This window comes from Gopherus flavomarginatus, chromosome 11 (assembly GCF_025201925.1).
Source record: "Gopherus flavomarginatus isolate rGopFla2 chromosome 11, rGopFla2.mat.asm, whole genome shotgun sequence".
NCBI lineage: Eukaryota > Metazoa > Chordata > Testudines > Testudinidae > Gopherus > Gopherus flavomarginatus.
The window spans coordinates 33,040,868-33,053,968 of NC_066627.1; the positions used below are offsets into that span (position 1 = coordinate 33,040,868).

Here is a 13,101-nt window from a genome sequence, read left to right on the forward strand (position 1 = left end):
CAGAATAGGTCCTCCCCATGCTGTACATGCCTGTAGGTTAGTGAAGGAGTCAAGTTCCATGTGAAAAATCCATCAGCCCTAATTTCATTAAAATGCCACCATGACAAAAGGGTTCTAGTCAGTGTAAATGGGAGCAGAGGACCGTGGCAAAGAAATGGATTCCTTTTTCTATTCAGCCAGCTGGGATGCAGCCATGTTCAGGCCAGCCCTGGCTTCAGCTCCTGCACTTGCCTGTCTAAAGGCTCTCTGCCAATCTTGTGAAAATGCTGACAAATGTCACCTGACAATCTTTGCATGTAGAACAGGAGTACTTGTGGCATCTTAGAGACTAACAAATTTATTTCTGCATGAGCTTTCGTGAGCTACAGCTCACTTCTTCAGATGCATAGAATGGAGCACACAGACAGGAGATATTTATACATACAGAGAACATGAAAAGGTGGAAGTATGCATACCAACAGGAAGAGTCTAATCAATTGAGATGAGCTATCATCAGCAGGAGAAAAAAAACTTTTGAAGTGATAATTAAGATGACCCATAGAAGGTGTGAGGAGAACTTAACATAGGGAAACAGATTCATTGAGTGTGACCCAACCATTCCCAGTCTCTGTTTAGACCTGAGTTAATTGTATCTAATTTGCATATTAATTCGAGTTCAGCAGTCTCTCTTTGGAGTCTGTTTTTGAAGTTTTTTTGTTGCAAAATTGCCACCTTCAAGTCTGTCACTGAGTGGTTAGAGAGGTTGAAGTGTTCTCCCACTGGTTTTTGAATGTTATGATTCCTGATGTCAGATTTGTGTTTATTCTTTTGCGTAGAGACTGTCCGGTTTGGCCAATTTACATGGCAGAGGGGCATTGCTGGCACATGATGGCATATATCACGTTGGTAGATGTGCAGGTGAACGAGCCCCTGATGGCGTGGCTGATGTGATTAGGTCCTATGATGGTGTCACTTGAATAGATATGTGGACAGAGCTGGCATCGGGCTTTGTTGCAAGGATAGGTTCCTGGGTTAGTGTTTATGTATGTATGTATGTTTGTATCTCCTGTCTGTGTGTTCCATTCTATGCATCCAAAGAAGTGAGCTATAGCTCACGAAAGCTCATGCTGAAATAAATTTGTTAGTCTCTAAGGTGCCACAAGTACTCCTGTTCTTTTTGCGGATACAGACTAACACGGCTGCTACTCTGAAACCAATCTTTGCATGTGTCGTTTTGCAGCATGAGCTAGTACTGCAGCAACAATCCTGCTCTGTCTGGTCCCAGGGGCTTCACTAGTTATAGCAGTGATTTTGCAAGTCCAATGAGAAATGCTACCTCCTTATTTCTGGCAGCTATTTTTAGCAGCTTTTTGTTGGGTTTGGAGAAGAAAAAGCACATTATATGGTCAGAGCTGATTTGTGGCCTTTTCCTCTATCTAAGGTGGAGGGTCTTTTGTCAAATAGCATCTGAATTTGAATATTGAATGGAAACAAAAGAACCCCATGAGTTCATTTTCTAAACTGTATGGAAAATATGCTGAAGTTGACACATGTCAAAAATAGAAAAAGTTATGATTAATTAAACAAGCCCCATTATGCTTATATGTCACAGACTGAGGGAAGGAGAGATTGTAACAGTAGGGTAGAGGGTTTCGGAAGGAAAGTAACTCTTTTCCATATCCGCTGTGCTTGACTTGAGAGGAAAGGAAATGAGGCCAGAGCTGAGGCATACTCTGCGATGGAATAATAAAGCCTTTTCAGATTCTCTCCAGTGTGTGTGAAAACCATCTGCTGGCTGTAACCCAAGCTGGAGCTGCCTCTTTTGTGTGAGGCTGGCCTACTTGTAAACCGTGTCTCTCTGCCAGTGCTCCCAACCTGAGAATTCAATTGGAAAGATTATTGCTGAATCAAGGGCAGTTGGAGAGAAACAGATGAATTTCTTCAAAGGACTGGCAGGAAAATCAGTTGCTGAGTGCCCTGTGTACTGTGAAGCAGCAAACAGCAGGGGGAGAACTCTCAGGAACAGCCAGCCTGAGTTTGAAAGACCAGAGCGATGAGTGAATAGTCACACTTGAGCTGTTCTGGGGCTGCTGTCCGTTTTTCAGGAGGAAATGAGGGAGCTTTCAGAAGTGCTTTGGTTCAGTCCTGCAGGTTTCAGAGCCACACTGCAAGTTCCAAAGAGAAACTTGTACTGACCCAGGATACGGATGCATCTCAAAGTCTGCTGCAGTACCTAAGTTTGGACCCTAGAATAGATCACCCAGGCGGCGGCCAACCCCTTGCCAGGGGTAGGGTTTTCTGCTAAACTGTCCATGGGTGCTTCACAATGCTGAGTTTGACAGCTCCAAATGATGATTCTCCCCTGAGAGCAGCGGGAGTTTGGCATCTGTTGCATGTCTTCCCAAGAGCTGTCATTTGATCAGAACTATGGCAAAGGAAACAATTTGTTCTCACTTACTCCACCTAACTTTCTGCCAGAAGAGCCCAGTGGTTTCCTTCCAGATGCCAGTGCAGCTTCCCAAGCTGCTGTATAAGCACTGTGGCACATACAATACATCAAGCTGACTTTGAAGGTCCTTATTTTAGCGGATCTAGCTCAGTCCTTGTTGCAGATCTTTCTTCTCAAGCTTGCTAACTTTCTAGACAGCTTTATTTTCCTCTCCTCTCCTGTCCCCAGGCAGAAGCTGTGGCTTTGCTTGAGGCTGCATCGTACTTTTCTAGGTAGGAACTATTGTTTTGTCCCAGGATTATTGCCAGTGCCCATGGGGACAGAAGTGCTCTTACGAAGTTCTCACTAACTAGCCTGAGTGTGAACACCAAGCATGGTGCCTCACTACTGTGGTTAGCCATGCTGGCTTCCATGGGATGTACCACCGGCAGCTCGAGCATGCTGGGGCCTCATTCGCACCCATGTAGTTACTCCGTTCCCCACTCCCCACCTCCAGTGGCAGTTGCCTTTTGACAAGGCAAGAGGGGGTGGCAGAAACCCAGGTGCAGCACCATAGGCATAGGCTAGGGCTACGTGGACCTGAAGCAGTCCCAGATTGCGTGGAGTGGGTGGGGACAGTGGCCAGGGAAGACCACTGTGGGACCAGGCAGTGACTGGGGACCCGTGTGGATTCCAGCTGCAGGAGAGATGGCAGCATGCAGGACACAGTTGCTGGGCAATCCTGGAGGAACTCCCAGTGGTGGGAACAATAGCTAAAGCAAGAGAGGCAGGGACGCTGATCCCCCTTCCCCGCCTCCCCACAACCCACGTGTCTCATCTGGAGAGGGGAAATCTCTGCACTGCAAGTTTTACAGCCACAGGGCTGCCCACAGGGGCACCCTCAGCAATTTTTTCACATGGGGTGCCCGATGCAAGGTGCCTCAAGGGATTCCGGCTCTGAGTTTCTTCAACAAAACTCCAGCTCAGTGCAAGGAAACAAAATGGAATCACCCACAGACCCCCAGCCCAAGGCAAAACCCTCTCATGTCTTCCTCCCTATGGCACCCTCCTGCCCCTTTCCTGGCCAGCTCCCTCGTGCAGGCACTCACCGCAGCTCCCTGCACTTGTAGCAGGGCTTGAAGCTGTCGCTAAGCAAGCTCTGGGGGTGGAGCAGAGGGGATTCTGGCTGCTGGAAGTGAGGTTAGGCCAGGCAGGCCCCTGGTGGGGAGAGCTGGCACAGGAGCTTGTTCTCTGGTAGTGGCAAGGAGAAACAGCACTGGCCGCCCTACTGTCCTTTGAGGTTTGGCCCTGCAGCTCTCTGTCATGACAGGATGACAGGGCCAAACAAGACTGAGTGGTATTGTGACCTGGTGCACGGGGGTGGGGGCACAGTGCCCCATAGTTTTGGCTTCACGGCCCCTCCGTCACGACCTGAGTGGTGCTGTGACCCACATGCACTGGGTCACAATGCTACTTATTCAGTTTTGGCCCTTCCACCCACACCAGCCACTCACTACTCCCAGTAGTAACAGGGCCAGCGCCAGGGTTTTTGTGTGTGTGGGGGGGGAAGCTGTGATCGCAATCTGCAGCTCTACCGCCGCCGTGTCAGTCTTCAGCGGCAATTCGGCAGCAGGTCCTTCGCTCCGAGAGGGCGCGAGGGACGTGCTGCCCCTCACCGTTGGCCACCCCAAGCAGCTGCTTGCTGGGCTAGTGCCTGGAGGTGGCCCTGAGTAGTAAACACTGTCTCTGTGCAGGACTGGACTCAAAGGTCCCTTCTCCAGGGCTCCATCTCACATACAGTATATCTGTCCTGTTCCTCTCCTTCCAGCAGCATTAACTTGGGAAAGTGCTGCCTCAGAGCACAGCAGACAGACTCCATCCTCCGGCAGAGTAGGGAGAAGAAAGCCAGGAAGTGGGAATATAGCATAGCATTGATATACTGCAGCCACTAGTTACACCTTCCCGCACAGGATAGCATGCTTCAGTGGGGAGGTGCCTCTCTCAGCTGAAGCATCAATGATGTAGACTTCAGCAGCTGAATCCAAAATAAAGCAAAAGCATCAGCATTGTCTGCAATTAGTGCTGATTATAGATTATGCCATGTGAGGCTTGTCTGGAAAATACTACCTGGAACTATTGCACAACCAGCAGACACATGGTGAAAATGCTTAATTCAAGGAGACTTGGGGGGAAATTGACCCCTGTGCAGAGGGTTTTCCCCCAAGCTTGTGCTCCACTTAATGCAGATCTGTGGGCGTTTTGCACTGGGCTGAATTTTGAAAGCACTCAGGGCTGGATTTTCAGGTGCTCAGCACCCAGCAGCTCCCATTATGACACTTCTAGCCAGATTTTCCATAGAACCCAGCACCCAACTTGCTGAACTTTTTAGAAAATCTGGCCTTTAATGTGTAAGTGTGTGATGCTCCTTCAGTTACTAGTGTGGGGCTCGGCCTGGGCTATCTTGCCAGCTCTCTCTGATCTCTTTGGGCAGGTTTGCTACTCAGACCGGGAAATAATTATGTGCAGTGGACTGATGCTGGGCTTGTGGATAGCTAATAAGAGTAGTTGCAGCTGACTAAATAGTACATTCATGGGTCTAATGTCTCTCCCCCTGCCCCGCGGCCAAGCAGAGCCCCTCGCCAACCCCTGTGTTAGTGTAAGTTAGCTACCATTTTGCAAAGTTGATTTGTACTGATTTGAGACTGAGCGTTAGTGAACATTTGACCCTTATTACAGGTTTGTTTTAAGGACCCAATTTTAAGAAGCTGTGAAATGTGCCTGTGGGAACATGACTACAGGGGACATAGGATTCATGTGTAGTAGCTTCCATGGGGAAGATGGGTCAAAAGCTGGGCCAGTCATATATATAAACAGACTAGGAACCCATGGGACACAATTCAAGCCTTGTCTACAAGGGCTTTTTAGGCAGTTGTGTAGCTGCACTGGCACAAGCCCCTAGTGTAAATGCAGCGCACCAGTGTAAACTGGGATTTGCACTGGTACAGCTTACACTTGTGTGCCCCACATCTACATTGTAGGTTTGCACCCATTTAGCTACACCAGGGGCTAAAACCCCAAAGCAGACAAGGCCATAGGTGCCTTGCAAATGAGTTCATATCACAAGCCTGCATCCCTAAAGCTCCATATTATTTCTGCTGCAGTGCTGTATCCCCCCACCACGGTTTGAAGGTACAGTTTGTATGTCCTGCATATTCATCATGGGATGCAGGATTAGTCTTCATGATCATTTTAGACTTTGCTGAATGAAAACTACTCAGGGAACATGCTGGATGCTGCCAGGCTGCAAAAGCAGTTGATACAGAATGCAAAATGTACTACTACCACCCTTAGAAGGGGTCCCTGTGGGTCAGGAAAGATGCATATTCCAGGAGGGGGAGAGGTTTCTCAGTTTGGCATCCCTCACCTGAGCTCAATCACTTTGAAATCCCTCCCACCCCAAAGCACTATTGTCCTTGTTTTGTTTTTAAAAAAGGGGGAAGGAGGCACAACTACCAGGCACTAAATAACGGGCCACCCCAGATACTGCTCCGCTTTAATCCTGCAGGGAAAGGGTGATGGGAAGCACCTGAACCAGGGAGAGGAAAGTTGACTTTTTTTTTTTTAATCCTAGGCGATTAATTTATAGATAAAGAAATATTGTAATCACAGCTAACTACTCCAGCACTATTAGATGGGGGGGAAGGGGACTTTAATTGCATCATGTGTAACTAGACTGCATGGAAATCAATGAGTTCTGAAAGGAAGAGGTCTGCGTAAGATAGCTGGTCATTTCAGGCATACATTAAAGCAGACCGTTAACTGAGCAGGTTGCTTTGAAGTACTGAAATAATGATTTGCCAAAATCAATTTATTTTGCAGCTTGAATTTCAGTGGAGTCCATCTGGCATCTGCTGGGCAGTTTAGTGACTTCTTGGGGAGCATGGGTCCTGCACAATTTGTTGGTCGTCAGACCTTGGCCACCACCTCCATGGGTAAGGAACAGAAAGGCAGAGATCAGTTTAAAATGAGTACTGTATGTACCACTCCCATGAGCCACCCACTAACCTGCCCAGCACTTCTCTTCCCATGCCCCAAACCCTGTTCTCAGTTGGATAAAATGTGCTTGTCCGTTAGATTTTCTTGATTTGTGTCATCCTGTTCTAGTTAATGCTATGTAATGTGCAGCATTACCTGTCCCTCTGGCAGACTTCAAATACGAAAGGCAAGGTCAGGCCAAAATGGGCATTCTCTAAATGCATCTTGGGCAGCTTCGTGTTTCTCCAGTGCGCTGAAGCACACAAATGCTCTAACGATTTTCTTGTGGTGCATCACAACTGCATTTTCCAAAGTGGCCTCTAATTCTGGGGGGATTAGAGACTAGATGGCACCAGCCTGAGTCTCCACAGCTGGGGTTAGGAGACCATAAGAGATCACTTTAGGAAATGTGGGCTTGAATTGCCCCCAAGTTACCCCCCCTCTAACGCTGTGCTGGCGTAATGCAGGAGGGAAACAGGCACTTTGGGCCAACGTTTTTCTTGCAGTTGTCACCAGTGCATGACATGAGGTTTTTCTGAAACAGTTTAACAATCAGATTTGTTATGTAAAAGCCTTCCTGCGCTCTGATTCTCTTCAATCATTTCTGGTTTGTTATGTAGGGGATGTGGAAATTGGTTTACAGGAGCGAAATGGACAGCTGGAAGTGGATATCATTCAGGCACGAGGACTGACCCCCAAACCCGGCTCCAAAACCCTTCCAGGTAGTGTGTTTCAGCCTGTTTGAAGTGACTCAGAGCCCACTGCATGCCTTCCTCCTGGAGCACTTGAGGACAGGTAGAATATTGACTCTGCCTCCTGGCCCAGCTGGGAGCACATACTGTATGGGCTTGCTTGAAAATACAGTTGGATAGAAAATCCTTTGCTAAAAACACTTTTCATAATATTTGAGAAGTTTTATTCTCCCATTTCTAACATGAACCATTATGATTCTAGCTGACCATACATTTTTCTTTCAGCTGCTTACATCAAGGCATATCTACTAGAAAATGGAGTGTGCATTGCAAAAAAGAAGACAAAAGTAGCTCGAAAATCATTAGACCCCCTGTACAACCAGGTGTTACTGTTTGCGGAGAGCCCACAAGGCAAAGTATTACAGGTAAGAGCACCTTGGAGAAGAAATGAGATGTCTTCCCCGCTCTGCACTCAGCCTCCACCAAAATATACGGAGTTTAAGGAATCAGTCATTAACAATAATGGGGCATGTTTATGAATCAATAACTTATTGTACCAAATGTACTCAATCTGGATTTGACAAACATAGAGGAAAAATAGGTTCTGATTTAAAACCCTGTTGGGTTACCATTGGCATGTGGCTGTACTGATAAAATGCCCATTTTTCTCCATTACCAGGTACAAAGTACCTGCGATAGCTAAAGAATCATGGAATGCAGCTTGTTTTTGTTGTTTATCTAGACCGGGGTGGGCAAACTTTTGACCTCAGGGCCGCATTGGGTTTCAGAAATTGTATGGAGGGCTGGTTAGGGGAGGCTATGCCTCCCCAAACAGCCAGGCATGGATTGGCCCCTGCCCCATCTGACCCCCTCCGCTTCTTGCCTCCTGACAGCCCCCTGCCCCCCACCGTCCCATCCAAACCCCGCCCCCCCAAGCGCCATGCTGCCGAAGCCTTCCCCTGCCTCCGCCGAGCGCCGTGCCATGCCACCCAAGCCCTCGCCCCCCCGAGCGCCGCGCCACCCAAGCCTCCCCCTTTCCCCCTCCACAGCACCACCCAGCCAAACCAAAAAAAACAAACAAACCCCGAGCACTGCCCCAACCCAGGGTTCCGCCCCAAGCACGTGCTTGGTCGACTAGAATCTGGAGCTGGCCCTGACTTTGTCTGCCTGTCCATTGTATTTATCACTCTGGGTATCTAAGTGCCATGCGAATTTATTTAGCACTACCCATATCCAAGGGAGGTGGTCTCTCTGCCTCCCCACAGTGCTAGGTTTCCCTGCTTCCTATTCTGTCTCCACTTCTTATCTCTTTTTTTCCCTTGTTCTCTCATTTTCTTGCTCTACTTATTTCATAGATTCTAGGGCTGGAAGGAGCCTCGAGAGGTCATCGAGTCCAGTCCCCTGCCCTCATGGCAGGACCAAATACTGTCTAGACCATTTCTGATAGACATTTATCTAACCTACTCTTAAATATCTCCAGAGATGGAGATTCCACAACCTCCCTAGGCAGTTTATTCGTGTTTAACCACCTTGACAGTTCGGAACTTTTTCCTAATGTCCAACCTAAACCTCCCTTGCTGCAGTTTAAGCCCATTGCTTCTTGCTCTATTTTTAGATGCTAAGATGAACAAGTTTTCTCCCTCCTCCTTATGACACCCTTTTAGATACCTGAAAACTGCTATCATGGCCCCTCTGTCTTCTCTTTTCCAAACTAAACAAACCCAATTCTTTCAGCCTTCCTGCGTAGGTCATGTTCTCTAGACCTTTAATCATTCTTGTTGCTCTTCTCTGTACCCTCTCCAATTTCTCCACATCTTTCTTGAAATGTGGTGCCCAGAACTGGACACAATATTCCAGTTGAGGCCTAACCAGCGCAGAGTAGAGCAGAAGAATGACTTCTTGTGTCTTGCTCACAACACATCTGTTAATGCATCCCAGAATCATGTTTCCTTTTTTTTGCAACAGCATCACACTGTTGACTCGTATTTAGCTTGTAGTCCACTATAACCCCTAGATCCCTTTCTGCCGTACTCCTTCCTAGACAGTCTCTTCCCATTCTGTATGTGTGAAACTGGTTGTTCCTTCCTAAGTGGAGCACTTTGCATTTATCTTTATTAAACTTCATCCTGTTTACCTCAGACCATTTCTCCAATTTGTCCAGATCATTTTGAATTATGACTCCATCCTCCAAAGCAGTTGCAATCCCTCCCAGTTTGGTATCATCTGCAAACTTAATAAGTGTACTTTCTATGCCAATATCTAAGTCATTGATGAAGATATTGAACAGAGCCGGTCCCAAAACAGACCCCTGCAGAACCCCACTTGTTATACCTTTCCAGCAGGATTGGGAACCATTAATAACTACTCTCTGAGTATGGTTATCCAGCCAGTTATGCACCCACCTTATAGTAGCCCCATCTAAGTTGTATTTGCGTAGTTTATTGATAAGAATATCATGCAAGACCGTATCAAATGCCTTACTAAAGTCTAGGTATACCACATCCACCGCTTCTCCCTTATCCACAAGATTCATTATCCTATCAAAGAAAGCTATCAGATTGGTTTCACATGATTTGTTCTTTACAAATCCATGCTGGCTATTCCCTATCACCTTACCACCTTCCAAGTGTTTGCAGGTGATTTCCTTAATTACTTGCTCCATTATCTTCCCTGGCACAGAAGTGAAACTAACTGGTCTGTAGTTTCCTGGGTTGTTTCTATTTCCCTTTTTATAGATGGGCACTATATTTGCCCATTTCCAATCCTCTGAAATGTCTCCTGTCTCCTATGATTTTCCAAAGATAATAGCTAGAGGCTCAGATACCTCCTCCATTAGCTCCTTGAGTATTCTAGGATGCATTTCATCAGGCCCTGGTGTCTTGCAGGCATCTAACTTTTCTAAGTGATTTTTAACTCGTGTTTTGTTTTGTTTTTATTTTATCTTCCAAACCTACCCCCTTCCCATTAGCATTCACTATGTTAGGCATTCCTTCAGACTTCTTGGTGAAGACCGAAACAAAGAAGTCATTGAGCATCTCTGCCATTTCCTAGTTTCCTGTTACTGTTTTTCTCTCCTCATTGAGCAGTGGGCCTACCCTGTCCTTGGTCTTCCTCTTGCTTCTAATGTATTGATAAAAAGTCGTCTTGTTTCCCTTTATTCCTGTAGCTAGTTTGAGCTCATTTTTGCCTTTGCCTTTCTAATCTTGCCGCTGCATTCCTGTGTTGTTTGCCTATATTCATCCTTTGTAATTTGTCCTAGTTTCCATTTTTTATATGACTCCTTTTTATTTTTTAAGATCATGCAAGATCTCGTGGTTAAGCCAAGGTGGTCTTTTGCCACATTTTCTATCTTTCCTACTAAGCGGAATAGCTTGCTTTTGGGCCCTTAATTGTGTCCCTTTGAAATACTGCCAACTCTCCTCAATCATTTTTCCCCTCAGTCTTGATTCCCATGGGACCTTACCTATCAGCTCTCTGAGCTTACCAAAATCCACCTTCCTGAAATCCATTGTCTCTGTTTTGCTGTACTCCCTTCTACCCTTCCTTAGAATTGTGAACTCTACCATTTCATGATCACTTTCACCTACGCTGCCTTCCACTTTCAAATTGTCAATGAGTTCCTCCCTATTTGTTAAAATCAAGTCTAGAACAGCTTTCCCCCAGTAGCTTTTTCAACCTTCTGAAATAAAAAGTTGTCTGCAATGCAGTTGGAGAACTTACTGGTTAGTCTGTGCCTCGCTGTGTTATTTTCCCAACATATACCTAGATAGTTGAAGTCCCCCATCACCACCAAATCTTGGGCTTTGGATGATTTTGTTGCGTAAAAAAAGCCTCTTCCACCTGGTTAGGTGGCCTGTAGTAGACTCCTAGCATGACATCACCCTTGTTTTTTACCTCTTTTAGCCTAACCCATTTCCCATCATCCCAGCCATCAAACTCCCATGGGTACGTTATTGGGGACATGTGTTAGCAAAAACGTGGGGCTTGCAGTTTGCTAGGAATATGATTGGGTCTGGCTCAGGCTGTTTTCCTCTAGTAAGGAGGTCCACAGCTGGGACTCTGCTGCTGAGAACACTGCCCCCAGAGCTCTGGAATTGCACCCTGAACTTCTCCATCTACACTGCTCCTCTGGCATGCAGCATGCTGATGGCTCAGGGATGCTGGTCAGACAGCCAGTCAGGTAGCCAAATCCAAGCCCAGGAAGAGTTTTTTGTAAATTATAAGGAACTTTAACTCAATCCAGAAAGGAGGAGAAGCCAGTGGAGTATAAGGCAAACCTGTGGGATAGGCTACCATCAGCTTTTGTTCTTCGGAGATGCATTGTCACATGCTCTACAAAGTACAGCTGCTGTGTGGCTTTCACATTCACCCCGACGTAGAGTGAGCTGCAACAACTTACCCTGGATCACAGTGGCTAAGTCCTTGTCTGAGAAGAAAGGGCACGTCCTCCTGGCCAGTGTAAGGTGGGAGGGTGCCCATGTCACTGTCGCCATGAGGAGTGATGAGTCCAGCATAACCCAACGCAGTACAGGATCCTGATTATCGTAGGCTGCATGTCCTTAATCTCCTCTTTAAATTTTAGGTTTTTTTTGTTTTTGTTTTGTTTTTTTTTAAATAACCCACACCCTCCAGGTGCACGTAAGAGATTAATGGTCATAGAGAACCAGCTGCTTCTGTGGAAAACATTCAGGAAGTATCCAACATTCTGTATGCTGATTTAAACTCCACACACCTCATATGTCTGACAAGATGGATGTTGGCCTTAGCAGTCACCTCGCCAGTCAGTAATTCTTGATGATCGATGGCTGTGCAGGACACCCCACAGCACGTCATTTAGTAACCTTAGTTACAGCTACAAGTCCAGCTACAACCATCACTGCCGACTGGGGCAGTGAAAACTATTTGTAAACAAAAAGTAACTAAACAAAGGCCAAAGAATGATGCCCTCTGAGATGTTTCACTTACAGCACTGCTAGCTGGGGAGTAGCCCAGATAGTTGGCTCTTAGCAGGAGAGCAGTACTCCGGGAATGACATACGCAGAACTAGCAGGACGGGATCCTTGGACATAACTCAGTGGTTCCACTATTCCCAGGCCCGCTCCACTTGAATTATGTAACTTAAAAAAAAAGGCAGTTTAACGTCTCATTGTAGCTTATTCAAAGAGAATAAAAATAGAGGTTGAATTCTATGCTAACTTTTATACCCCAGCCAAACCACTAACTTCAGTGTCTGGCTCCCCTGAATTCTAGCTCTCTGAATAATAATTTGACTTAATTTGGCATGTATCTTCTCCCCTCCCCATTACTGATACCTTACAGGTGAGGCAGCAGCTCTGCCATGAGAAAGCTGCAATATTCTGCTAATACAGAGACTATGGGAAGAAGCTGGCAGCTGCTAGGGATTAGCCAGATGGCACCATTCATCTTCAGTCATCATCATCATCATCATCATCACCATGTTCATCATCATCATCATCATCTCCTCTGCAGAACCGAGGCCTCACTCTGAGGTCTCTGATCACCTCTGTCTTGGAACCAGATGGGACCATTTTGATTGTGCACAAGCTTCCAGTTTGCTTGTTTGTTTCACTGCTGATGGCCCTTGTGACACAATGGATGGTACAACAGGTGCAGTAAGTGTGATTCCGCTTTCACTGCTGCCTGTGTCTTTGTCAGCCCTTTTTCATTAGATCTTCCTTGTAGTCTTGGAGACTTTCTTCACGCTGTCTATTCTCCTTTCTCTCCATGTAACTCCAAGCATGCATCTTGTCTTGCAGAGCTAGCTTGCTAATCCGTAGCTTCTGGCCTGTTCTGCAGGTGAGTAACCATGTGTCATCACCATATGTTATGTTTCACAAGACCTGGATGCAAAAGCAAATATGGAGCTTGCTCTTGGTGCTGCTACGTAATTCTCTGACACCTAGTGTCTAACCATGGTTTTCCAGTTCAGTGGACACATTTCTGCCC

The 13,101-nt window shown here is 46.4% G+C and overlaps 1 protein-coding gene across 2 annotated transcripts in view; it reads left to right on the top strand.

The window, feature by feature from the left end:
* RIMS4 (regulating synaptic membrane exocytosis 4) overlaps nt 1-13,101 on the top strand; it is a 178,722-nt gene that overhangs the window by 156,094 nt on the left and 9,527 nt on the right. For both annotated transcript variants that reach the window (XM_050917465.1, XM_050917464.1), the window contains 3 exons: nt 6,287-6,399; nt 7,063-7,164; nt 7,420-7,559. In XM_050917465.1, coding sequence (XP_050773422.1) covers nt 6,287-6,399; nt 7,063-7,164; nt 7,420-7,559 — 355 coding nt within the window. The remainder of the gene's footprint in view (nt 1-6,286; nt 6,400-7,062; nt 7,165-7,419; nt 7,560-13,101) is intronic.